The 27,180-nt window shown below is 40.9% G+C and overlaps 1 protein-coding gene across 6 annotated transcripts; it reads right to left on the bottom strand.

Annotated features, from left to right (window-relative positions):
- Positions 1-1,003: 1,003 nt before the first annotated feature.
- Positions 1,004-24,586, bottom strand: LOC137099980 (neurabin-2-like). Of its 6 annotated transcripts, none has more exons than XM_067477498.1 (15): positions 24,418-24,571; positions 18,886-19,290; positions 17,602-17,810; positions 17,194-17,529; positions 16,380-17,060; positions 9,163-9,295; positions 8,433-8,553; positions 7,038-7,142; positions 6,568-6,703; positions 4,421-4,567; positions 3,787-3,840; positions 3,499-3,630; positions 3,226-3,323; positions 3,040-3,136; positions 1,004-1,486 (listed from the first exon to the last, which is right to left on the bottom strand). In XM_067477498.1, exons 2-15 carry the CDS (start codon positions 19,202-19,204, stop codon positions 1,433-1,435), a joined length of 2,622 nt encoding a protein of 873 aa, XP_067333599.1. In that variant the 5' UTR covers positions 19,205-19,290; positions 24,418-24,571; the 3' UTR covers positions 1,004-1,432. The 6 variants fall into 6 exon arrangements, with proteins under 6 accessions (XP_067333599.1, XP_067333600.1, XP_067333601.1 ...); XM_067477499.1 differs by having other exon boundaries at positions 4,421-4,564; XM_067477500.1 differs by lacking the exons at positions 1,004-1,486; positions 3,040-3,136; positions 3,226-3,323; positions 3,499-3,630; positions 3,787-3,840 and adding an exon at positions 6,399-6,489 and having other exon boundaries at positions 4,427-4,567; positions 24,418-24,586.
- Positions 24,587-27,180: the final 2,594 nt, after the last annotated feature.

Below are 27,180 nucleotides of genomic sequence, written 5' to 3'. Positions count from 1 at the left end.
AATAATTGTATTAGCTTCTTAGCTTCAACCATTTATCATAAATTCCACCAATGAGATTATTTGTAAAGCAGCTCTGGCCTAAAAATATTTGAACAACTGATACAACAAACAAAGTTGACTTCAGGAGATTCTGGGGAACGAATCAGATGTTTCCGAATATAGCACACGATTATCCTGAATGACAAGACGTTGGTGTGCATGTAAACCCTCAGATGCTGTAGTAAACACCACGTATATACCATTAAAACTCTATACGTACATATTTGACTCTTCACACCCTGTTTGCCATTGATGCAAAGGAAAAAAAAAAAAGAGATGAAAGACTGAATCTGGACACTGAACCGTTCCATTCTCCAAAGCATACCGTTGTCGTTACTCGTTGTACTGCCTTACTCTCGGCCATCGGACCCGGTTAATTGCTTTAGTCATTGAAACGCTTTTAATTACATGTAGACACTATATACAAACAGTGTGCCACCGCGGTTCAGACCTGAAATGCACGCTTTCGCCCAATTCCTTTCAAAGCTTGCGGAGAGTAGGGCGAAAAATCGAAACCAACGGCAGAGGCGGAAGCTTTGTTATTCCTGGTTTTTGTTGCTGATCAGAAATCCGTTGGCCGTCTTGTTTCATAGTTTTGATAGGGTGGTGGCCATTTCCTTTTCAGAGTTGGCTTTTGTTGTGTTTTGTCTTTACCACCGAGTTTCCACTGCAGAAAAATGTGTTCTCCTTAAAATGAGGTGGCCACTTTTCTACGTTTCCTAATAAAATGATAAATGCCAAATAAATGAAAACCCAACGTTTGTCCTCTTCATAAGAATCCAGTTCAGCTCAAAAATAAGAGACGGATCTGCAACCACCTAAGTTCAAAAGGTAGCACGACGACAATCATGAAATTTGTCCTTTCTTTTCTGTTTTATTCTGCGTGTTTGCCCTCTGTCACTCCATAAAGCACTTTGTGACGAGCCTGTCTTTTAAAAGCGCTTTTTTTTTTTTTTTTAGAAGAAGAAGAAGTCTCACAACAATAGAATCCTGGTAAGACATTGTTAATGAGAAAAGGAGAAGCAAAAACATGTCTTCCATAAATAAAGTACGAGTTGTTGTATGTAGTTTCTGTTTTGATTGCCAAGCTGGTTGCCAGGAAGACACACAAGGATTCTGGGTATTACAGGAGGTGCATTCTGGGTTTGGTTATTCACTGACGTAGCTTTGGGCTGCTGACAGATGTCAGATGAGAGAATGCTTCTTTCCTTTTTGTATGTCACCCCGACCCACCCAAACAAACCCTCCCCCCCGGTCATTCTTTTACTGTTTTCCCCACTACCTGTCCGCTCAGTGAATTAAAAGTTGATTGGAATTAAATACAGCCCAGTAGGAATGAAGGCAGAGCTCCTCCTCATCCAGTCACAGACAGGAGGTAGGAAGTAGCAGCAGTCTAGGAGGGTTTCTGGGTCTTTAGGGCATCCACCTTGGTCTCCAAGTCTGTAATCTGTGAATGACACAGTGGTGGATAACACAGTTAGTTGAAATTACACAGTTTTTTTTTTTTTCAACAGGGAGGTAGTTGTTCAACAATCAATGCTTTACGTTGATAGAGCAGAAAGTAAATCAATTAAAACATATTCATTATCCATTAGACTGTGTCAGCAGTTTTTACTGCATTACTCTCCAGTGAGTTTGCACAGCTAGAGCGTCCCTGGTTTGAATCCACGGAGTTTGCATGTTCCGTCTGTGCTTGTGCGGGTTTCCTCCAGGTACTCCAGTTTCCTCCCACAGTCCAAAGACATCCATGTTAGGTCATTTGGTGACTCTAAATTGCCCGTAGGTGAGAATGTGAATAGATTGGAGACCTTTCCAGAATGTACCAAGTCTCTCTCCCAATGACAACCGTTCACAGCATTATACTTGAGTGGTTATAGGGGTTATAGGTAATGGATAAATAAATGAAAAAATAAAAAAATAAGGGGGCCAGAGATGGAGCCTTGAGACACACCTGGTCAGCTTGCAGTGTTGGGAAAGTTACTTATAGTCAAAAGTACTGTATTACATAATGGTATTCATTCAAAAGTAAGTCAAAATATTACTTTCCAAGGCACTAACTTCTTTTTTTTTCTGCAAACGCCCTCACTAACTAAGATCGACAGTAAAACTATTAAGCCCTACTTAGTCCAACTTAATCCACTGCAGAGCTCCCACCACCCAAACGTTCATAAAGCAGCTTCTTTTCTACACATTACCTGCTTCTGCTGCTAATGTTAAATTGCTAATAACTTGCCTCTTCATGCTTGAACCAAATCAACTTTGTCTGAATGAGTCTCTTTTCTGGAAATTGTGGATTTCACAGTTGATACTGTGCAAACATCCTCCAACACTTACTAAGCTACAAACAAGCTGCTTTAGCTAAACACTTTTTCACAGACAACAGAGATTCAGCTCCAAATTTGACTGCTTGCACCTTTGCTGCTGCATGGAAACATCAGTGCTTATTCCTTCTTTGGGGGAGTTTTCTTGGTCTATCATTAGACTCCGACTTAGTTTAAAATGCCTGAACATGATGGGAAAACACAAAATACAATGTATAAAACCCATTATGCTTTTTGAACATTGAAACACGATAACGCATCTAAAAACTAATAATAATATTACTAAAACAAACGCTTTGAATTATTGCATTACTATGAAAATTTAAATATATTGTGTAGCACCTTACCTCCAACATTCTTCAGTGTCAAATACCAAACTCAGATCAAGTGGAATTAAAATTGGCAAACTGACAACATCAGCTATAATTGTCATTAGGTATTTTAGTAAGTGTACGATAAAATTAAGTTTCCTTGTAATTCACATTAACAAAGTCTAAAAAAAAAGGGGGGGATAAATAGGGGAAGTCATTTGAATAACTGATTTATCTATGCCACACACTTGAATAGTGAAAGAATATAAAAAAAAAAAAGGCTGCAGCTTTTGCTGTAAAACTGAAAATAACAATATGAACAGATCAAAATAAGAACTATGGCACAAGTCAGTGAATATCTTGCATACTTTTTCCTGGAGGTTGTCTGTCTCCTCTTTGTGTGTCGCCTCAGTCTCCTCTTGTGCTCGACGCTGAGCTGTCTCCTTCTTCAGGTACTCAATTTCCCTGCAGTGCACACACACACATAGATACATTTACGTTTGGATGCTGTTTACTCCTTCCCAAGAATCTCTTTTTCATCCCTCCTTCCTTACTTCTGCTGGTACTCTTTAATCAGTCTCTTGGCTTTGCTGTACTTCCTCTCTAGGGCTTGGTACTGAGATTGGGTTTCCTTTAAGTGTTCATCTACTGCCTAAAAATGCACACACACACACACACACACACAAAGAGTAAGTAAATGTGAACAACTAGCCTCTGAGAGATTATAGTGATTTCATTAGTCAATGGAGTTGTTAAATAATGCGAAACAAATGTTTTCGTCAGTTCTTGAGCCGCCTGCTTACTGTTTAGTTTTTTTAGCAAATTACCTTACACAACGACTGCGCCTCCATCCAGTAGCCCTCCAGTTTCTCCATCCTTTCTCTACTGTCCCGGATGTTTTGCTCCAACTGAGCGCGTTCCATCCGCCAACGCAATTTATCCTGCTCTGCATGAGCCAGCTGAGGGGGTCAGTGTGGGAGGTAGAGCCAGCATTAAGTCATCATTTAGCCAAGAAAGGAATGATGTTAAGCTAGTGTGCATTCTCTGTTGAAGTGTGTATTTCAGTGCATTTGTTCCTGCATGTGAAGATGGAATTCAGCATTAGGTGGTCTCACCTTTCTCTTAAGCAGCTGGATCTCTGCTTGCGTTACGGCATGTTTGATCTGGAGCTACAGACAGAAGTAAAAATGGTATAAAAAGAAAGGTGAAAATGTTGACACTTTATTTCTGAAGCATATTGTTCAATATAGTCAATAATTGCTAGTGACATAAGTGTGGACCAGGATTCTTCCTAACGTTGTCAGACCTAACTGAGTAATATGACCAAGAAGGACTTTGGTCAGGGAGATGACCATGAACTCCTAAAACTTCACCTCTCTGTAGTGGAGAACCTGCTAAAGGGACGAACATCTCAGTGAAAATCCATCAGTCGGGCCGTGTTGGCCAAGTGGTTTCAGGAAATCTAACATTGATTAAAAGTTGTATGACTATCTACAAAGTCTGTCAGAAAGCAAACTTAAAAGTGATTTTCTACTTTGATGAGACAAAAACAGAATCATTTGTGCTGAACCCCAAGCACTATGTCTGATGAACACGAGGGACTGTTAATACCCTGCTAAAACATCGTGAAAATAATAAATAAATGTTACTTTGTTAAGTTCTATTTAGACTTGTGGACAAAAACTTCAATTTTGTCCATGTAAAATGAAATGTAAAACACCAATAATTTTTTTGCTGAAGTGACTCTACCTCCTTGAATTTGTGGGTCAGCTTCTCAGGGTCCAGCTCCACAGGAGACAACATATCCTGGTTCTCTGCCAAGTCGAAAACCTCAATGGAGTTAGGAAACACTGGACTCATCTCCTCCTCCTCATCTGTTGCATATTCACCAGTCTGCTGATAAACATAGGGGGAGATAAATAGGAAGAGATTAAAAAATTCCATTTGTTGCCATAATTTCACGGACAGATAAAAAAAAAAAACTGACATGCTCTTCTTAAAAATATGGGAATCACCGAGCTACAACCAGTATCCAGTCAGCTTATCTTAGCAGAAAGAAAGTTCCAGTAACAGTTCTTCGACTTGCAGAATACTTCATTAGGAGGAGCATGTGTCACTTGGAATGGTATAAATGGCAGTAAGCCTGGAGCAGACCACACAAGTATGAAATTACAAGCTGAGTGAAAGAAACACAGTTCAGACTCAACCCTCTGAAATCCAATGCCTGTACCTAAAAGGATTCACACAATCAATACCAATCTGCTAATCATTTGTCTTTCTCTCCTCATCATATATATATATATATATATATATATATATATATATATAAAATAAATGTCTGTCTGGCTCTTCTGGCCTAATGCACAGAAACAGCATAAGCCACACCAACACACAATGCTACAACAATATTGCTCGTTCATTTTTAATCTCACGAAGCCAAAAACTTGGTGCAATTTACAAAAGTAAATTGCCAAAGTAGTTTTATAAATGCATAAGATACGACACACAAGACACACAGTGAAGATCGAGGGATTACTGAACTTTGCCTACTGTACCAGACACAGGCCTAATTGGCCTGAGAGGTCAGGGGAGCTTTATATGAGTCTCTGTATGAAGTCAGAGATTTGCTGTTGAAAGTCAAAAGGCTCCATGTAAAAACACAATAAACACATAGGGGACAAAAAAACTATTCCAAAGAGACAAAAATTATGACTAGATTACCAAAAAATAGATGAAATGAGCACAAAAATGTGGACAATAGCCCAAAAGAGACATGGGACTAACAAAAATATGCACAAAAGATATTTACACATACAGATACAGACACAAAATGACTGTAAACAATGTAAAGGCCTCTTTGGTAGCGACTTTGTGACTTTTTCTGTCCCTGTTGCAAAGTGCAGGTACAACTTTTCAGACATAAAACATGTTTGTTTGTCCCGTGAGTTCAGCGTCGCCACGGTGGATCATTGTCCACATGTTGATTTGGCACAGTTTTTACTCCGGATACCCTCCCTGATGCAACCCTCCCCAATTTCTACCGGGCTTGGACCAGCACTGCACTGCTGGGGAGGGGGAATGGGCTGTTAGGGGTTCAGTGTCTTCAGTGCCCAGAGGCACTTCGACATACAGCCGGGGCCAGGGATCGAACCACGGACCATGACTGCCTTTCCAACTGAATTACAGCTGCCCCCCCTCATAATAAATGTATTTGGCTCACATTTAAAATAGACTGTTCCAATCCAAATGTTCTGCATGTTTGGGTTGTTTTCGGAAACATTAAGGACGCGTGTGTAATATAACAAATTTGGCAATTTTATCTCACCACATGATTGTCTGATGCCATGTATCTACCTTAATTTCATTTGCCTAAAACTGTAAGAAATATCATATTTACATCGTTTGTTTATGCACTGAACAAGCTCACTTATTGTCTAAATATTCTGTAATATGAAGGAAAGGGAAGAGGCAAGATTTGCAATGATTAAAGTGTTGAAAATGCATAAGCCTCTGGAATAATTGAAGCACTTTTTCATTTTGCTGATACATAATTTTGCAAAAAAAACTAACATATGAAATTATATTTCTTTTGGTGTGGAGCTGCCTGTCTCCCTTTCTGACCACAAGATGGAGAAGCTGGACTGAATTTACAATTACAAACCACATGATGGTACACAGAGGACATTTTGTCACACACACACACAAACACACACAATACAATACACACTGTCATAGTCTTCCCTCATTTGTTCATCTTGCTCTTGTTGTCTCTTAATCCTGCCTCTTATGATTTCCTGCAGTGTTGGACGAAGCTGCTGCTGTGTAAAGGATGAATACTTCTGGTCATTGTGTCATGCTTTGCTACATATGTGGTGTGTGCGCATTAGTCTGTGCACCTCTTCATCTTCATCCATGTACTGTTTGTATCTCTGCTCCATCATCTCTCTCTGCCATCTCTCCTGTTCCAGGGTCTGCTGGATCAGCTGAGCCACTTCGCTCTGCTCCCCTGGCTTCTCTCTGCCAATCACAAACCTGAAACACATTTAGCGTTCGCCATTAATAAAACTGAACCCATCCGTCTGCTCGAAGTCAACTGAAAACACACACAGATGTTCAAACCGCACAGCAATTCCAAAACACAGAGTGAAAAATCCACACCATATACTGCAAACCTGAAAAACACAGAATCCACTGATCACCAACCTGGGAATTTCCACATATACCAACTAAAAACCAGAAATAAATGCAATCAATATCACAAATGTGCCAACGAAACACAGCTTCAGGCAGGCTGTGTAGATTTAGTGAAGCAAAAATCTGTGTGTGTGTGTGTGTGTGTGAGACATAGAGTGACAGAGAGACGGACCTGACAGTCCCAGAGGTGTTGCGGAGGACAGAGGCAGCAAAGCTTTGAGTGACACCAACCAGGCTTGTTCCATCAACCTCCACTATGAGATCATTTACCTGGATCCTTTAAACAAAGACACAAAGAGAATGTACAAGTTTGGCATTAACAGAATTCAACGTTACCTCTAAACCTCATTTTATATCTCCTACAGACTGTATGGAGACAAAAAAAAAAAAAAAAACTATGACACTTTCCACAGACTTTCTTTTAAAGGAATATTTAATCCTGCTGAGTAGTCAAAACCAAAATTTGCTGAATCTACAAAGTGTTGTTTTGACCTTTCTATTGTACATATATCGAACGAAAAGAGGATACACTGTGATGATAGCATGTGATGTTTGCTGTATTTGATTTTGCCTTTGATCCGTTTTTCTTCACATATAAAAGTGGCCATCACCCCTCTTGTTATAATAACAATGATTCCAATGACCACATGTAATGTAGAAGTGGTTGCTCCTGGTAGCAAACCCAAGGAGAATGTTGGTTACGTATTTTAACCCCAGAAGTATAAGTGTAGCCCTCTAAGAGCTGTCATCCCCCACGGCCCTGGGGAGGGTCATAATTGACTTTGTGGAATTGTTCTGGTTTTGCGACCTGTTGTTTCGTTTGACTCTCGCGATGTCACGTCCAACCAAAGCGAAGCTGTGACAGCCCCTCTGTACATAATTGAAAAAGTTGACCTTTAGTGACTGTAGCAAAGCATTTAGCAACTAAAGGGACAGTTATTTCCTCAGGAATTGGTGCAACAACAACAAAAAAAAAAGAGTTTCCTTAATCAAGCAATGCTTCTCACTGCTATATATGTGATGAGAAAATCATTGCAAAAAATGTACATTAACACATCATAGTTTACAGTGGATTAAATACCATTAAGAGATAAATGTGGTCATTTTCTAAATTAAACATATGCAGTTTTAATAGTCACTGGACACCGATGGAGGTCTCTGGCACAGATGAACAAGCTAAGCTAGTCCAGGCTGCAGGCTGACAAGTGACCAAACTTCATTAGAGAAGATTCAATGTTGGTTTTAGCAAGTGGACAATACAATTAAATTAGAAAAACGACAGCAGTTATACTTTTAAGTATCATGTGAAAAAAGGCCACCGAAAGCATGTAATCCAGCTTGCAAAACTACTACCAACAACTAGCCTATCAAAGCCTTCGGCTGCATCTATTTGTCGCATGAGCATTTTTTTTCTGTGGGTCACATCGGTCCCTGAAGACCCTCTCTCAGTTTCACACAGTCCTTCCAATGCTGAAGTGCTTCATTAACATATTTACACGTCATTAAGAGACTTAATGGCTCGTACCAAACAGAACGGGTGAGACACACAGACAAGCAAACAGGGTACCTGCCGTCTCTCTGTGCAGCTCCGCCTTCCGTGACTGTCTTGACGAAGATGCCCAATTTCTCCAGACCCATATCGGCTCCTGCACCCATACCTATAATACTGATACCCAGACCATCACTGTCTGAGAGACACACAGACAGAGACTTAATGTAAATACTGAAGATGCAAATACTAATAAGCCACTTAATGAAACGTCCTTAATGCTAGAAATAAAATTTGCATAATTATGCATAAATGCATTTGGTCCACAGCCTGCACGTTATCATTAATACACTAAACACAATGTATATTATTAGTTAACAGACTGTTATGTGTTCATTTTTGGTTTATCCACACTGTAACCTACAGTGCTGTGACAGTCAAACCAAAAATGTGAAATGCTATTGAACATCAGTCAGTATTTTAACTATTGTGCTGTGCTGAGAGCAGCCGTCACAGATGGTTGCTGGTTCAAATCTATTATGTCCAGAATTACTAGCTGCTAATTAGGCTAATCCACGCTAAGTTTAATCCTGTAAGGGGATAATAGAGTGGGTAGCAGACAGTGTATGTCCACTAGCAGCACCGTGTCATGTATGAAGAGCACGTGTGAGTGAACGAGTGAGTAAGTTAGTGAGTGTCTGTGTGTGTGTGTGTTTGTGTGTGTGAGAGAGTGTGGTTGCATAAGAGGCTTGACTGAGTGACTCTCAATGATTGTAAAGACGGGTGTTTTGTTTGTGTGTGTGTGTACCTTTCTCCAGCTCGACAGGAAATAGGTCCAGCTTCTCAACTCTCTTCTCCAACTCGTACTCGGCCGAAGCTGCCATGGGGTCGACATCATCATTACGTCGATCGTAGTCTTCATTAGAGTAAGTGGTGAAGACCTACACACAAGGCAAAGGTCAGAGGTTAGTAAGACTCCATGTCTGGAAGCATTAGCCACATGCCTTAGCTCTTAATGATATACACAAAACAAGCTTTTCTGTTTTGTGAAACAGCCAGAATCCATAAGGTTCATAAAAGAAGCTTTATTGTCATCATTTTTCCCCTGCATTTATAAAAATATTCATGCGTATAAACATATTTATATTATGTACTGTACATCTATGAAACAGAAACAAATGTTGGATGATACAGGTAACCACTGTAGATCTCATTGCATAGAAATAAAAATTTAGTGAATACATTCACTGTACCCCGTTTCCTCCCCCTATCGCACCCCTTCCCCCACTTAAAGGTCATGAGCATCTCTCTCCCTGATGACCATCTCAGAGATCACATGGCTTTGTTTCCATGGGAACCACAGGCTTGCCCAGCATGAGTTTGGCACTAGAACTGATTCTCTCTCTCTGCATCCCTGTCTGGTAGATATGCTAATGTGTGTGTGTGTTTGAGTGTGAGTGTGTGTGTGTGTGTGTGTATTTGTGTGTGCATGAGAATATTGTAGGCTATATACAGAGAGACTGAGCCAAAGGTGTTAATGTGTAGGAGGTACTTGTTACAGTATTACAGTGTTATTTACATTCTGAATGTAAAAGACAGGTACAGTACACACACACACACACACACACACACACACACACACACGAGGGTTGATTGTGAACTGTTTCCTGTTGTCAAGTTTCCTTCCTGTTGAGTAATTTTAAAGCAGAACATAAAGCAGTATGTGAGCATAGAGGTTCAAAGCATTCTTAGACGTCATGACAACGCAATCACTCCCACGTTACACAAGTAAAACAGCAACACACAATCAAACCAAAGCCAATAGGTGCAACAACTGTTTGATCTCACACATAATTTAAAAAGGATCTGTTGCTTGTTGGTGATTTTAGATGCATTTTGGAGTCACACAGAAATGTTAAGTAAAGATAAATGCAAACCTCTGTATTTTGTTAACAAGATGGTCCAACTAGTAAGGAAAATAAGTACAGAGCCTGAATTGTTGCTCCCAGTAAGATCAGTGTTTGAAATTAACTTTATGCAGAACATAAAACAAAACAAATATTTAATCTTTAACCAGTAGTTTTAGTGGTATTCTTATATATTGTAATTTTATAGGACTAATACCTGAAGGCCTATGCAAAGTAGAGTAGATTAATTTCAAGCTTCATGCTATATAGGTTATAGTTTTAATAAACAGTTAAAAAAAAATTAAAAGCCGCATGGAATAATTAATTTTGAAGCTAAAGCAGAAGGATTAGCATATCTACCAGACACACACCTGCTAATCCATGCAGACTGAGTAGTTAATTAGCCTGAGTCACTATAGTCAGGTGGATCAGAGATGCTACAACTTGTCTTTCAAGTAGTTAGCATCACTGATCCAGTCAGGTTTTACAGGCATGAAACATAATGTTACATAATGAAAATATTGAGACACTGCAGAATAGTATAATGTGGTAGTTTAACATTGGGTGTAACGTTAAATATCTTATCCAATAAATCAATTATCAAGTAACATGCCACATTTTTAGTCTAGTTTCAGTTTATCAAATGTGAAAGTTTCCTGTTTCCCTTTGCCATGTGTGATAATAAACGGAAATATTGGGGGTCCGGGACGTTTGTTCCCTGTGCTGGCTGTCTATTTCCTGAGTGTTTATAGAACAAACTCTTAATTGAAAAATCAAGAAACTAAGATTAGATAAGATAGTTGTGGAACTTAGGGGGATTGATCTACAGTATGTTAGTTTCACAGCCATGATGTTATGTCAAGATGTCTAACTTCTGTATTTTGCCATGGACTATTTACATTTTGAAAAATTCCACTGCAAAGTGAAGTGGACGTAAAGTGATCGGTCAGTCTACGTTTTATGTCAGTGTCCAACAAATCTTAGCTTGAGGCTTGAAATTTACTGTGCACATCCTAAGCAGTTAAGAACCAAACCAAACAAGCAGGATGTGTCCATGTAAATACCAGAACAATTCTTTTACTTGTGCACGTCACAAGGCTGTATGAAGAGGAAATTAGCACAGGTAAAAACTAAGTTCTGAAGATGGATGACAAGAAGGTTTTGGTTGAGTCATATTTGGTGGAGACAAGTTGGGCGTTGCCACTCTTCTGGTTTATAATTTGGCCTTGCTGAGGCAGCAGATGGGTTGCAGCAGGAAGAGTCAAGACAACACTTCTTCAGGTAGCTAAAAGCTCTTCAATTTCAATCGGACTTAGTACTTTTGGTGATGAACAGATTTTTAAAAAAGTTTAAAAATCAATGCAGTTGAACCAGAGATGTCAATTGTTTTTATTCCCAACAATTCATTCTTTGTCACACTGCCTACATCACTCACATCGCACCACAGGCGACAGATAAAAGATTCGGTTGCATTATGCAAGTACTGAGGCTACTGAGATCTGCTAAGCTTCTTTTCGGACTCCATAGCCCCACATTCTTTTCCCTTTTCGACCTGATTGACCTCCAACCTCCACTGACATCACTTGAGGAATTTTTTCCCCCAGATTTCACACAGATCTGCCTGAAACCTTAAAGGCTTTAAACCAAATTATTCACATGTGCGGCAGTACTGACCAGCAGCTGCAAGTCGGATTAGCTCGTCTTTAATATTTTGTTCAGGTTTTGGTCAAACGTCTTTTGACTTAGTTCATATAAATACACACACCAGGTGTTTTTTAATCCAAACAAAGGTCTGCTCTGTGATCCTTATCAAGTGGCTTCCTCTGCTTGTGTGTGTGTGTGTGTGCACGCTTTTTTTTTCAAGGAAAACAAACACACCCTGGCACATTCCAACTGCTTTTACAGAGGTAGCCTTGAATACAAGTCAGCACAGACAAATCCACTGATTCTATATTTCAACATGTTTTCTGCAGCTTGTGGAGGCAGGTTGCAGCTTTACCTGGCAATGTAAAAGGTCTGGACTGATCTGACTTTTTACTTCATAAAGTAAATCAAAACGTCCTAACACCAATTACCAATCACTTGAAACTGACAACTAACATGTCTGGACAGTGAATCTTTTACTGTCTTTCTGTTCCCTGCTCTCTCAACGTGCAAGACAAGAAATTGGTTGAACACAACAAGGCAGATTGGTCATACTGTCACTTTCTTGTGGTTTCAATTGCACCACATGCACTGTTGTTGTTGATGTTGATGAGTCCTTGTTGGATGCTTTGCAATGTAACCCGTATTCCATGAAAAGAAAATAACTTTCAGTTACGTGCAAAGTGACAGTAAAAGAACAACTGTGTGTGTGTGTGTGTGTGTGTGTGTGTGTGTGTGTGTGTGTGTGTGTGTGTGTGTGTGTGTGTGTGTGTTTCTGTGTGACACTACAAGCAGACAGGAAGGTTTTTGATGCCCACACTCAGCCTACTAAGTGCTGTGAGTGTAGTGGCTTTAGAGAACAAAGGGGGCTGCTCCTTTGCCATCTTTAGCTGAAGCACCCCTCTGAACCCAAATAAATGAATTAAAAGTACTCTTATTGCTACTGCGGCCTTAGTGTTATTACTATACGATTGTGAAAAAGTGGGCCAGACTATTTTACTTTATCCAGCTACAGTGTAAACTGTGGTTTCACCTCATATAATACGCCGTTTTTCTCTTATTTTGAAACTTTGATTTCATAGTTAGCTAGTTAGTTCATGTAGGTAGCATAAAATCCGGAATAAGGATATTACTTTTTTTAAGCATTCAATGGTTTGAAACACTCACGGGTCCTTTTATAAATGTGTGCAGTCTGGGTTAGCATCACTAAGCTGTTTCCCATCTGAATCAAAAGTGCTGTATTAGTTAGGCAGTGTGTGGGCAAATGTCTATCAAAGTGATGTGTAAGATAAAATCCAGTTTTGGAACTTCAAGTATAATTAATAACACTGAATTTCCAACATGCCCTTCGATTTCAAATGACCAGAAATGACTGTACAGTAGAGCAAACACTGCCAACATGGGTATGCATCCATCCAACATCTGCAAAGAGGAAATCCATTACCATTTTCCTGCATTGACTATGAAAACTGATCACACATCCTATTTGATAGATGTAGTTCACCATGAACTCATTGTCAACTGTGGCTCAGTATGTTTATATAGCTTTAAAATGAACGATTAGTGACAGTGACTGTTTTCTACTGAAAGCACCCTGTAAAGAGATGGGATCAAGAAAGGGCTGAGGTGATAGCTACAGGAAGTTTGCCTCTGCAAAACTGGTTTTATCACAGCAGCCAGCAAGCAGCAAAGACACAATGGCTGTCCAGCACTCAATCCTTCGAATTTATCTTAAAATAATAAACCCTGTCATTATCTAAGGATATAATGTGTGTTTGCAGTCAGTATGACAGCGATTAGAAAAGGCCACTTCTGGACAATTGTTATGCTTTGTCCATTCGTTTTAGAAAATGAAAGAAAAAGGTTTTCCACATAAGAACCCTTTGGTTGCAAATCCGTAGCACATGCAGTTTTAATATGATTGGCTAAATGTTGACACCTTAGTAGTAAACAATGCTGCTTCAGGCCACAAATCTAATTTTAGCTGCAACTTTGGTTAAAGAGGTTGGTGGTTAAGTGTTTCAAGGTCCAAGACAATGAGAAAAATTCCTTTTTTGAGCTGACGCCTGGCCTGAAAAAAAAAAGAAAAAAAAAAGCTCTGCACATGTGGACACGACTGAGCAGGAAAAGATGCTCACTGTCAATGTCTAATAATATGCAGACTGACTTGCCTAACAACATGAAGTTCTGCCCCAACATCATGTCCTGCAATATTTTATTTCCTACACTTTACTTTTCTGTCATAGGATGTGCTATATTCATCTATAGTATGTTATTCAGTAGATTTCTCAGAGCAGGTATGTGGTAAATGTGATAGCTCTTTCATCGCATGTTGAGACATGCTTCACAAGGCACCAAACTTAACCAGCCGACTGCTGCAGTGGGGGTCGGGAATAGGGGCCGATGGCGGCGTGGCAGCAGATTGCGTTAAATAAAGATACAGTTTATGTTCAAACACTCACATATGAAAAGTATGAGCTAGAGTCAGCAGGAAATGCTGTGGCGAAATCAAAGAGTGAAAATCCCCTGGCAGCCCTTGTGTGTGATGCTAAAGAAGGAGGAAGTGAGTTAGTCGCTCTCTTTAAGTTTGCAGTCTGGCAGAGATCAGATAACATCTGCGTAAGCCACTGAGTAAAACTCCCACATTTTTCAAAACTTTCATTTAACTAATTTCTCATGTTTTTTTTTATATTATTGTATTTTCAACAACTCTTTTACAATGACTTGCTTCTACTCATGGGTAATGTCCATCATTCAGCAACCTGGATTAATCGATATTTCACATTTCGTCATTGTAAATGTCTTGGTTGACAAATCGTAAAAAATGTTGCTATGTTTGTGCTAAAAAAAAAAAAAAAAAAAAAAAGACTGTCTGAATTATAAAGTAATCCTAATTTGATGCAATTTGTCAACCTTTTTTTTTATCTTACAATGTCTTGACCACATGTTATGGAATAAAGAAATAGGTCACCCAGTGAAGCAGACTGTTGGCCTGATGTGTTTTTAATCAATTCTGCACAACAGACGAACAAACTAATCCCGGTTCTTCCCCTATGCCAGAATTGAGGGAACTGGTACTATAATTAATTTAGAAACTGATTATATCCTTTGAAGTCTTCCTTTAAAGCAGCAAGCCTGGTTACGTGCATAGAGACAGAGAAATCAACATTCTCTTACAGAAATCTACCCTGGGGAACCAGGTTTCCCTAATCCCCTACCTCAATTTCAGAAACCAGCTTTCCCGTTTACATGACAGTTAAAAAAATAAGCTTCAGAGAGAAAGCTGCCTGTAACCTGGTTACTCAAACGGTGACTTTAACGATTTCCAACTTGCTTTCAATGGCTTTAGTTTAGGGTGTTAACCCTATGACGTCCTTATATTGAAATATTTTCTGCTCCCAGCTGAAAAAACTCCTCCAGATGACATCACCTGGAGGAATGTTTCATCATTAGGAGTTCAGATGATGTCATCTGGGGGGAGCTCTGGAAAAGCATGATTACGAACAAGATGACAAGAAAACTTCATGAGACCGATGCATTATTAAGTTTCCGTCTACAATTCATAAAGTGAGGGACATGCAGCTTTTTCCATTTTTATTTGCGTCTAAACAAAGTCTTTATTTACTTATGTTTTACTCTCATTTGCAGACTTTCCACTTGCAGGTCAACTTGTCCAGCACCACAAAATCTATTGTGGATTATCTTATTCTCCAGAAAATTTATTTCTGGTGATACCCTGACTTTTTGGCTGGCACTCCTATTTTATCCTTTATCACATTAAGAAGGATTTTTGCGTGCTGGGGATATTCTAATCCTAGTACTTGTGGTGACCTTTAAGTGCTTCAAGTACACTAATGTAGTACACTAGCTATCTAGCTATTAAATAAGAAATTTCCCCATCCACAAATCCCATACAGTTTCTTCACATCAGGTTAGGGGCAAAGTAGTGGTCATTTTCTGTACACTCGTGCACCAAACCTCCGCTGTAGGTCTAGAATACTTTCTGCAAAGCCGCAGACCCTACAAGGAGTTTAACTGGCCCAGAAATGTAAGTACATGTTACAGCGACACCGACCACAACAACTGCGATTGTTCAGTGGTCCTCTGGATCATCTTCTCCTTTGCCTGCTCTCCTTCCTGACTTAACTTAATTTTAGTAAAAATAACTGTTGTTTAACAGCTGTTAGCCGTGATGCATTATCATATAATCATTTGCTCGGCTTCATTCTCTATTGTTGGTAGAACATCACCAAAAAAAAAAAAAAAAAGCTCAACACGGGTGAAGTCACAGAACACAATCAATACAGTGGCACAAAAACCCCACCACCCACTACCCGTTTTGTGGTCTCATTGTAGTGTAACACAGGTGGACCAACACATAACTGAAAATGCTCTCTACCTCTTCTTCGGTGACAATGAGTAAAATGATAGAAGTATCGAGAAGAGCAAAGACATCCACCAAAAGCTCACTCACCCTGATTGGCTCGGTGCTGAAACAAATTTTCCTGCTGGGTGGAGCGGGCTCCTCTTCTTCAGGGAGGCCTGGGATCTCAGAGCAGCTGGTCTCTGGCTGATATGTCTCATCATCTTCCTCATCCTCCTCATCATCCAGTTGGCTCCCTCCAGAGTCCTCCTCCCCAATCCCACTGTAAGCACTGATATCTACTAGATCTCCCTCTGAGTAATCCTCCTTTCTTGAACCCTCCTCATCGTTGTCCTCTTCCTCGCCCCTACTCTCGGAGTCCGCACCTCTCTTGTCCGAGAAGGAAGAAGACACTGCTGGCTTTTTTTCTCCATTTTCCAATGAGGCGTGAACCTCAGCCTGCACCAGCCTGGCTATGGTATCTAAAACCCCAGAGGTGATATCCTGTTCAGCCAGAGGGGCAGCCTCTGTACATGAGCCTTTGCCTTCAGTCGCAGGTGGTTGGGTCTCTGATTCGGGTTTGGCCTCTGAAGAGGCAGAGGAGGAAGTGACAGCCACTGAGGATGATGAAGAGTAGGAGGAGGTTGAGAGCTGGTCTCCTAACTGTCCCAACCGCTCGTTCTCCTCGCTGGCCACCATTCCTCCTATGCTGCTCTGTGAAGAACCTGTCCCTTGTAGCTCTGCTTCTTGGGTGTCCTCATACTCCTCCTTACCTTGAGGGGACACCTTTGTCTGTGAGAGAGTCAATGGAAAGAGCATCTAATTATTTTTTAAAAAATTGGTCTGTGACAAGTCACAGTCTGACATATTTTATTGTACCACGGTTTGTGATGTCCCGCAAGTTTTTAAATCACATTCTTCTCACCTTCCTCTCGACAGCCTCCCCTCTCGGTGGAGGTTTGGGCTTTGGCGCTAGGGCAGGTGCTGCTCGACATTTTGGGAGGTAGAGATTGTTCTGCAGTTCGCCTTTCTCGAACGCAGCACTGAGCTGGCTCACAGTGGGGCTCACAGCCTCACCAGGACCGAGTGATGCTGTAGTGGTGGCAGGAACAGCAGGAGGTACGGGAGCAGGGTGGTCATCCAGCCTGTCCAGAGCCTCAGTAGAACCGTTAAAGCGAGCTACAACGTCTAGACGGCTGCCCTGGAAGCCCGACGCCCGCTCCTTCTTCAGCAAGATCCGGTTGGTGGCCGCTTGCTTTTCCTGGAGGAGACAATGTTTGTGATGCAAGTACAATATATACACAACAAGTAAAAAAACAAAGAGCCTTCTGACCTGTAAAGTCCGCTGCTCGAAGATCCTCCTGGTCTCTTGCAGTTTGGAGAAACCCGTTGCGGTGCTCCTGGCATCCCCGTAAGCTTTAGAGTCAAAATGATTGACTCTCTCTGAGACTGTGCCCCCCAGTTTGAGCAGGGCGCTGTGGTCAACGTTCTCATTGAGGCTGGATGCCCTTGGCAGGGACAGTTTAACTGCTTGGTCTTTACCTGCCAATGACAAGAAGGTTCATTGGAAACGTTGAGAGAAAGAAAGGGGAAAGATTCCAGTTTGACACTACTTGGGTTTTTACATTAACACTTGGTAGTCATACCAATGCTGTACTGCAGACATCTGGGAACACACTGACAAATGTCAGACAAGGAAAGCAGCCATTTTAAAAGAATAACTATAAAGTAAAAGTTCTGTGCTATGTGTGCTTTGGTTTCTTGAGTGGAGAGCCTGAAGTAACCACAGCTAATGTAATTCTATTTTTTATTATTTATTGCACACAATATAATAACACATATTATTAAAAGCAGCAGCAAACTGAGATGTGACTCATCCGTTTTTTCTCCTGAGTAGCTGAGTCTGAGATGTTTGATTAAATGCAAATATATTAAATATGTATCATGTGGGTATTTAGTAACATGAAAATACAATAATGAAACAGTAATTAAAAATCTGCTTTCTTCACTTCAACTACTGCTTTTAATATAATAAAAGGTTAATGAATAAAGTTATAAAAACCATGCAGTAACTGGGCCTCAATATTATCTATTCAATGTACAAATTCAAGTATTAAACTTAAAATACAATTGTAAAGGACAGTTTTATTGTTACAGAAGGTAAATGCTTCGAGCTTGCAGATTAACCAATGTGTATGGCAAGAGTAACACTCAGGAGTTGTGAGGGTGCAAAGTAACTGTTGTTGGACTAAACTTCCCAAATATGGCGAAGTCAAAAATGTGTAACCTGTAATCCATGTTTTTTGATCCATTCCTTAAACTTCCTTTTGCATTTTTGGTTTTGCAGAGGCCAAAGAAGACACAAAACTCTAAACTCTTCAGATGGTGAATAATGTTCTTACTACAACTCTACGCATATCACTTAAGGAGCTGGTATTATAACAATGTCGAAACCCATCTGCAAACTTTTACATTTTACAAACAGCTCAGATTCCACTTTTTCTCCCAGCAGCTGTTTAGGAAGTTATTAACATACTTTGCATTATTTTTTCGCAGTTTATAAAAGGATTTAATTTAGTTTTAAAGGTAAAAAGGTGAAAAAAGTGAGGATCCTTACCAATAATTTTTGCTCCATCTTCCTCATCACCAGGCGACTGCATCTGCATGAACATGTTCTTGATACGGTGAACATTGGATCCATATTTCCGTCCCCTACCAGTTGGGCAGGGCAGCGCTGTGGTCTTTGAGGCAGGGTCAGAGCCTCCGTTGGCAGTATTGTTGAGGTGGTCAGTGGCCTTCTTCAGTGCAGCCAGTCCTGCCTCGTAGGCGTTACGGTGGGGTGAGGGGCTTCGCAAGTTCGAGCTCGCACTTCCCACGGTGCTCCCACCTGAGGCCCCGTTGCCCCCCGCAGCAGAGGGGGGCTCAGTCTTCATCATGTTTGATAACTCAGATACCCCTTAGTAAACAACAGGTTAGCAGGTTTGGTGATGGCAACATCTTGGAGCTGTTGAATATTCACAACCTGAATAAAATAGAGAAGACAGGATGACTATGAAAACCAAACACTGAAAAAATGCCCCTTCGTCAATTAATTGCTTAGGCTCTTGTTATGAAGAACATAAATTGCATTCAAAACTTTATGGAAGTTGGCTATGACTGCAGTGATTGGGAGCCCTTCGAGTGGTAACACATAGTGTATTTTCTACGTGCAGATGTGTTTTTAATAATTAGAAATTCAATATAAGCAAAGATCTGACAAGAAATTACAGAAGAGAGAGAGAAAGAGAGAGAGAGAGATGGAAAATGATGTACAATAAAGGCCCACAGCTGGATTCAATCTGGGGATGTTGTGGTTCATGGTTCAGATCACCTCAAACCACAATGACATCGGGCTGTCTCATTTAAATACGCCCCACTCCCACCCCCACCCCCACAATAAAGATGTTATGAGTCAAATGCATGTTTTTGCTGGTTTCAACTAAATACCTCTGTACTTTTTTACTGTTTCTCATGACAACACAGGATATTTGAATGTCGAGATGCTTTCTGGCAAATTGTGCATTTCTCACCATTTTGTGGCTTTTAATATTAGTTCTTTCATTACTCTGGACAATTCTTGTGAGATTAATCTATAATTACACATATATAATCAGTGTTTGCAGCCCTACAGTGTCTGTTTAAGACAACAGAGGAGAACAATTCACATCCTTTAATAGACAAATGAGTATAGGGGAAAAATTTGCCAAATGAAATGGCATCAAAAAAACACATCAAATTCTATACGGTGTATTTGATAAGATTCACATGGCCCTCCAGCAGCAGGCCGTCAAAATAATCCCATTAAAATGATGACGCACTGAAACCTCACATGGCATGTGGGACTTCATGTCGCTGCTCTGAATGCCAACGTACTTTGTGGCAAAGCCCATGCATAAATACAGAACGCTGCTGCCGTGGTCCCTAGATTTCAAACGGTTTTCCCATGGTCACAATCCAATTTCCTGGATGATCGCATTTGTAGCTTGCACTGTCAGATGTGTGCTACAGCACCACCTCATGATTAAATCAGACTTGATCTCCAGCTCTGCATCTAATTACAATAACCCTCAGTATAATAGAGACATAATCTAAAGGAAGGCAGGCGAAAAAAACACGAGCAAACAGTAAAATGGAGTTTACAAAGTTGAGAACTCATTGGTGACTATACAAAAACACATTTCAGCTTCTCTAACTAGCTTAACATATTCCCCTAAAACTCAAAAATGTTCTTTTCTCTTCTCGTTTTTTGTTAAACTACCTGGCGTCTTCCGTGACATCATGCCAGCAGTTTTGTGACGAGCTTCCAAATTCCAAGAAAACAAGCATAGTAAACAAAAGGAGCATCAAACGGGCAGTTTAACGGGCAGTGGTTCGATTCCCGGTCCCGGCTATATGTTGAAGTGTCTCTGGGCAAGACACTGAACCCGTGACAGTCCATTCCCCTCCGCAGCTGTGCAGTGGAGGTCTATGCCCGGTAGAAATTGGTGAGAGTTGCATCCAACTGTGCCAAATCAACATGCAGACAATGATCCGCTGTGGTGACCCTGACCTCACAGGATAAGTTCAGGGTCACCGCAAGGAACAAAAAAAAAAAATTCACATTTATTGCTCGGTTATGTGACAAGACCGATACCACTCGCACATTTGTGCTAAGTATACAGCTACTGTCAGTTAGCGTTTCATAAACCAGGGGAAGCAGCTACCGTAGCTTGTCTGTCTGACAAAAGCCAAGCAAAACTCCTCACACTTATTGCGATCATTAAATAAATCAAGGACCTAGCTGTTTAAAGGCTAACTGAAAAAAAAAAACGTCTTAATAAAATGTGGACAGAGCTGGAGTCTCTTTTTTCCAATAGACTGTGGGAGTCCTGAAAAACCACAGCCGAAGTGTGAAGACTCAGACTGTCATTTAAGTGACATTGTCACAGTGGGAGTACAACATGTACACTTCCTTTAATTCAACACTCCTCCGTATGAAGGAAACACAGTCGGAAGAGGTTTGTGTACAGCCTTGCCTTGTAATTATCTTTTCTTAGAGTCTAAACAAGCCAAATGCTCAAGTCACATTTTCCACTCTGGAGTAGACCAGACAGACCCACAAAGACAAGGCCGAATGTTGTCTTTAAGTAATGGAGTGTGTGTTTGGACCATATCAATTTATACAAACAGGCAGAAATGAACAAAACTGGTAACATTACAATAGGAGGTTCACCACAGCTATTTAGCATTTAGCATTTACCAAACTGAAGTCACAGACTGAAAAGTCCTGAAATCCTGAACAGGACAAACTTCCCAAACAATACATCCTTCATCTCCTCCACACAAATAAGGAGCTAGAACCAGACAGCGTTTGGGATCTATCGGTGATTTGGCTAAAATAATTGCTGATAAATTTTCAGTTTTCCCAAAAGTAAATTTATCAACTAATCTTTCCAGCTCTAAATTAAAGCTGCAATTTCACTATCTAGGTTCACTCAAAACTCCATGTAGCCATCGGTGCGGTAGCTAATATTGCAAAGAGTTTCTATTTGAATTGAAAGTGGATAAAACATGTTGGATCATTTTGTTGTTTGTCTGCTAGAGGACGTCCTTTGCAATGGCAATGTGCAAATACTGGATGTTGCTGTATCTCCGGGGAAGTGGGAAAAATAAACTAAAAACTAAACTATAATAAACACTGAAGTAAATGGTACCATGAGGCATTCTGGGTAGTGTAGGCTGTCTACATTCCTGCCTGGCTCCACAGTAACAGAAGATGGTACTGCTGACAACAGTGAGACTGACAGTCACATGCACACACACACACACACACACACACACACACAAACTGCATAACTGCAACCACAGTATGTCTTGTGATGTGGTCTTGCCAAATAGTAGATTCCCTCATGCTGATCATGAGAACCAGTGAGATCCATCCAATGTATAGCACACAACCTTCACAGATGCCTCTAGAAAACGCAAACACACACACACACACACACACACACACCACTAACACAATTCTTGGTTGCTTTCCCGTTATTGTAAAGTTCAACCTGGTGGATCCACGTTTGAGTAACAAACACAACCTGTAATGCAAACCTGAAAAGCACCACACAGACAAACCAATGTGAATCCAGTCTCCATCTCAGCATCACAGACTGACTCTTCTCGACTGCTTTTCCTACCAGTTAAAAAAAAAAAACAGCTTTTGGGATCAACCCTGTTTTTATTTTATTTATTTTACTTCGCATATCACCCGCTACATCCCTCACAGAACGGGGATGCTTCCTGTCACTGGGTCTACATTCTCACTCCTGTGTAATGATCAGCCATCCGGTGCTAGTTAGTTGGTGACTGATACACACAAAAAAATAATAATAGAGCAAACAGACCAGGACTAAAGGACGAATACACCCGCAGTTTGAAAAACAGAAGTAAGTTCATTAAAGAACAGCGTACAGCGCACTCGGCTCCAAGTTGGAAACGGTCATTGATTTGCAGTTCCTCTTATCTGCCCTCATTGCACTTCCCTATAACCACTTCTGTCCGTACAGATGTATCTATTCTGTAACTACAGAACAAAACACCACGTTTACATATACCTTCCAGATTCAGGAATAGAGCTAGCTTCCTCCTCCTCCTCCTCCTCCTCCTCCTGCAAATGTTATACAGACAAACACGCAGTGTAAAATAAAAACACATCTCGTCACAACCACTGCCTGTCTGCCTGCAGCCATCATCCTCAGCATCTGGAGGCAAATGACTGCTGACTTGTAATCTGGTGATGGCAGGTCCCCTCAGAGAGCGCCCGCCTTCTTTCAAACACAAGCTTCATCACACACAAGCAACCTACCATAAGGGTGTTCTTAATTACATGTGTGAAGATGTGTGAAGTGTTTGGGCTTTCCAGTGTGGTTAAAAAATGACCTTGTCTCATCATGTACTGCAACACTGAGCAGTGGGGTGGACCGTGCAGCCAGTCGCATCTCCCTTTGTTTGTGTGCGTGTGCATCACAGTGTCTGAGATTAACACTGCAGTCACTAATGTAGATGCTTCTACAGTGACATGGTAACACACTGGCCGGTCAGACATGAGTAATAAAGCCTTAAGTCCTCCGTGCTTGTACAGCATCTTTGTATCACTGCATGTCTATGTGCGTCACACGCACAGCGTTTAACAGAAGGCACATTATGGCGACTACAATGACTCCATCTATTCACACCACAATCCCCGCATCTGTAGAGGAGACTCCCAGGCATGGCCTAGTGCAACGGTTCATGCGGACACGCACTGCGCGCTCTCGCTGCTGCTGCTGCTGGCTGCACACAGAGAGTCAGAGGCTTTGTTGGCATAGAGATAGAGCCGCTCGTTACGAACTTCCATCCGAAAACCTACGATTTTAAGGCGCTGCTTTTCTGTCAAGTATATAGTCGTGTACCAATCAAATGAGTTAGCTACTGCGAATCAGAACGTGCCCGTTGTTGATTCGGCGTGCATGTAGCACACAGACCACCTTCGTCTACAGGGAAAAGATCGGCTATTACTGCGGTTCGCGTGTTATCCTCCTATTGAAAATGCACTTTAGCGGAAGGCGGCACTGTACTCGCACTTTAAACCGGGCTTTTGAATTCGAATTCGGGTTTTGTTTTTTAGATAAGACACGCGCCGAATTCAGTAGAAGACTTCGAGGAATCGGATGACGGCTCACTCCACTCCCTTAAAGGTGTTGGTTTCTGCAGGTAAGCACGGGGACTGAGAGCAGAGCAGTTTCTAACGGTTTTGTTGCTGTGTTTGGTGGAGAGAGGAAGAGAGAGAGTGGGGCTCCGGTTTTCCGCATTTGATTTTGTTTTCTGTTGTGATGCAATCCAGCCGTTAATCCTGCACAGTGAGCGCCTAAAGCCGCGTGTGTGTGTGTTTGTGTCTTTCTGTCCGTCTCTGTGTGTCTGTGTTCTAACGTGTCACCGGCCGGTTTAGGACCCAGAGGCGGACGCTCGGCAGGCCCCGCTGGGTGTCTGTCTGCTGCGCTGCGTCGCTTCCTTCCTGCAACCTTTTCCTCTCCTCTCTCACGGAGCCACGGCGATTTTTCACGCAGTGTAAACAGCGTTCACACTCCGTCATTCATACCTTATCCTCCAGTGTGTCGCAAACAGCCCTCGGTGCCCGTTACGATCCGTGCAGGAGACAGTCCATTGTCCTGCTGCTGCCGCCGCTGCTGCTGCTGCTGATTCCTCCTGCGAGCGAACAGACTGAATGCCTCCTTCCCCTCTGCTCCTCCTCCTCCTCCCCCTCCCATCGCCTAGCTTGCTCCATCCCTCTCTCCTCCTCACCCAGACTCTCCTGCTCCTTTCCCTTATTCCCTTGTGAGTCTTTCCTCGCTCTTCCTCTTCATGTCCTTCACGTCATCTTTCCTCACCTGCACAGATACCTTCACTTTCCTCCTCATCTCTCCTTCAGCACAGGGGAATCAGAAAGTGTTCTCCCAGCAAGTGGTCCAGCTCATTATCATTTAATATTTAACCTTTCGAGTTCAATGATTAAACCTTAACTCTCAGGTTGTGGGGTGTCACATCCTGTCAGTTTGGAATGTAACAAGCGAACAGCAGCCAATGGGACTCGGATAACAAGCATCCTGTTACCTGATACCAAAACTGCTAAATGAACCTTTTACTGGTTGACTTTTACAAGCTGGTAGGAAGAATTGACAGCTCAGCTCAGTGCAAGTGGCATTTTCGTTGCAACGGGCTTTAGACGACCTCTGTCGGACAGCTAAAGTGCATCGTGCAGCCCGCGGCAAATCTCGCAAATACAATGATTTCATTGCATTAAAAAGATGTAGAAAAGGGAAATTAGCCGTCACCTCTAATTAGTCTACGTTGTGACACCTGTGCTTAATTTCACTTGGCCCACAGATAAAACAATATTCAGATACTTGCGTAACACGTGTGTTAAGGAAACTCTCTGCAACCAACTTCTCGCATTCAAATTCAGAGGGTAAAAGCAGTTATTTAAATTAAAGCCTGCATTTCTCTTAGGTGGAATTACTGAATACTCAGAGATGAGTTGCACAGCCTCCTCCAAAAGTTTGGTAAGACATCTGGGTTTAAAATCAACAAATGGAAGAGATGAAATTTCTGAACCTTAGTTGTTGATGGTATTTACATATATTCAACTTATATAGAATGTAACAGGTTTTGTGAGAGATGAAATTTTAGGTAAGAAATGTTTTGAACCGATTATTTTGAAGTAAATTAAAGGAAATAAAATAAATATTCAGTTGCAAATCCCTTGTTTGCAGTAATTGTATCAAGCCTGGGATACACTGACATGGTTTTTTTTCCTTTTGAAATGCTTTTGCAGACGTCTTCAGCCGTTTCTTTTTGGGGCTTCCCCTTTTAATCTCAGGTCTGCTGATTGACTTAGTCTAAAACCTTTTACTTTTCCCTCTGATGAAGTCCTTTGTTGAGTTGGCAGCATGGTTGCTGCAGAATGAAGTTCCTCCCAATTTCTTTTGATGCATTTCTCAATAATTCTGCAGACAACATTTTGTCAGGCCTCCTCTGAATTCATCCTGCTGCTACCACCATGTATTATACTGTATCATCCATGAAGATAAGTGAGCCCGCTTTAAAAGCAGCCATGCAGCACAAGCCATGCTGCTTCACAGATGGTTTGGATCATGAGCAGATTCACCAGAACATCTTTGACTTTCCTTCACTTTGGTGGAGGTTTACATGTTTCTATATGGCAAACATACAGTGTGGGCAAACTGATGATGCCATATTCTATGTTGTTTAAAATATTAAAGTTTAAATACCAACAAATAAAAGCCTTTAGTGATTTTGAACGTGGTTCTTTTCATTAGATTTTGTGTAGTAGATGTACATAAATATCATTATCATTGACATCCCTATATCAAAATATCTGTGCTTCTAGCTGAAAAAGGCCTCCAGATGACATCACTTGGAGGATCCTTTAGTTCAGATCATGTTATCTTGTGGCTCACACTATGGAGTTTGTAATCATGGTCAACCTGCTTTTCCAGAGCTCCCCAAGATGACGTCATCTGAACACCTAATGATAAAAACCTCTCGAGTGATGTCATGTGGAGGAGTTTTTCAGCTAGAAGCAGAGTGATATTTTAATACAGGGAAGTCAGAGGGAAGTTTAAAAGCATGAATGTACATTTACACCCTTAACTACAGTTGTAGAGAGCAAACATATATAATTACAATATGATCTGAAACACATACCTGACATATGTAGCTGTATCTGCCACCAATCACATTTATTACTGCAGTTTTAGAGATAAAACTTAATTGGCAATTGTTCACACAAACCACTACACAGAATGTAAATAACACCCATAATCAGGTTCCACCAATTCTATCCATTTACCTTTTGTCTGCTGACCTCTGCAGGCCAATCCGCACTACTACACAAGTACTCAGTTATGAGTCTGCTACATAGAAACAACTACCAGAGGGGGTATAAGTACACAAACTCAATACTCAAGTAAACGTTCAAGCATCAGCCTTAAATCAGACTCCATGTACCACTTTAGATTCTGTACATAGTACAGAACAAATCTAGATGCTCAAAATGTTACTTAAAGTACAAAAGTACAGAATTTGATGCTCTTGATAATATTCCTACATTTAGCTTTATTCAACATATCAAAACTTAGCTGACTTAAAACACTTTATGTGCTGACAGGGCTGTTTATATTATGTAATAATTTATTAGTTTACTATTTGTTTAGTTATTAAATGATGTCTAGTTATTAAAGCTTTGACATTGTGGTGGACTAAAAGTAGCATAAAATGGAAATACTCCAGTAAAGTACAAGTGATGTACTTAAATACAATACTTACCCCCCCCCCACCCCCC

The sequence above is a fragment of the Channa argus genome, chromosome 15 (genome assembly GCF_033026475.1).
Source record: "Channa argus isolate prfri chromosome 15, Channa argus male v1.0, whole genome shotgun sequence".
Classification (NCBI taxonomy): domain Eukaryota; kingdom Metazoa; phylum Chordata; class Actinopteri; order Anabantiformes; family Channidae; genus Channa; species Channa argus.
The sequence above is the reverse complement of the archived record's forward strand: the minus strand, read 5'-3'. Positions and strand labels throughout refer to the sequence as shown.

Excerpts from the sequence above, each read along its gene's own strand:
- LOC137099980 (XM_067477498.1), bottom strand. The coding sequence starts at position 19,204 with ATGATGAAGACTGAGCCCCCCTCTGCTGCGGGGGGCAACGGGGCCTCA. Across the intron at positions 17,811-18,885 it reads AGATGGAGCAAAAATTATTG|GTAAAGACCAAGCAGTTAAA; the intron begins GTAAGGATCCTC and ends TGTCATTGGCAG. Across the intron at positions 4,568-6,567 it reads ACATGGATGAAGATGAAGAG|CAGACTGGTGAATATGCAAC; the intron begins GTGCACAGACTA and ends TATGTTTATCAG.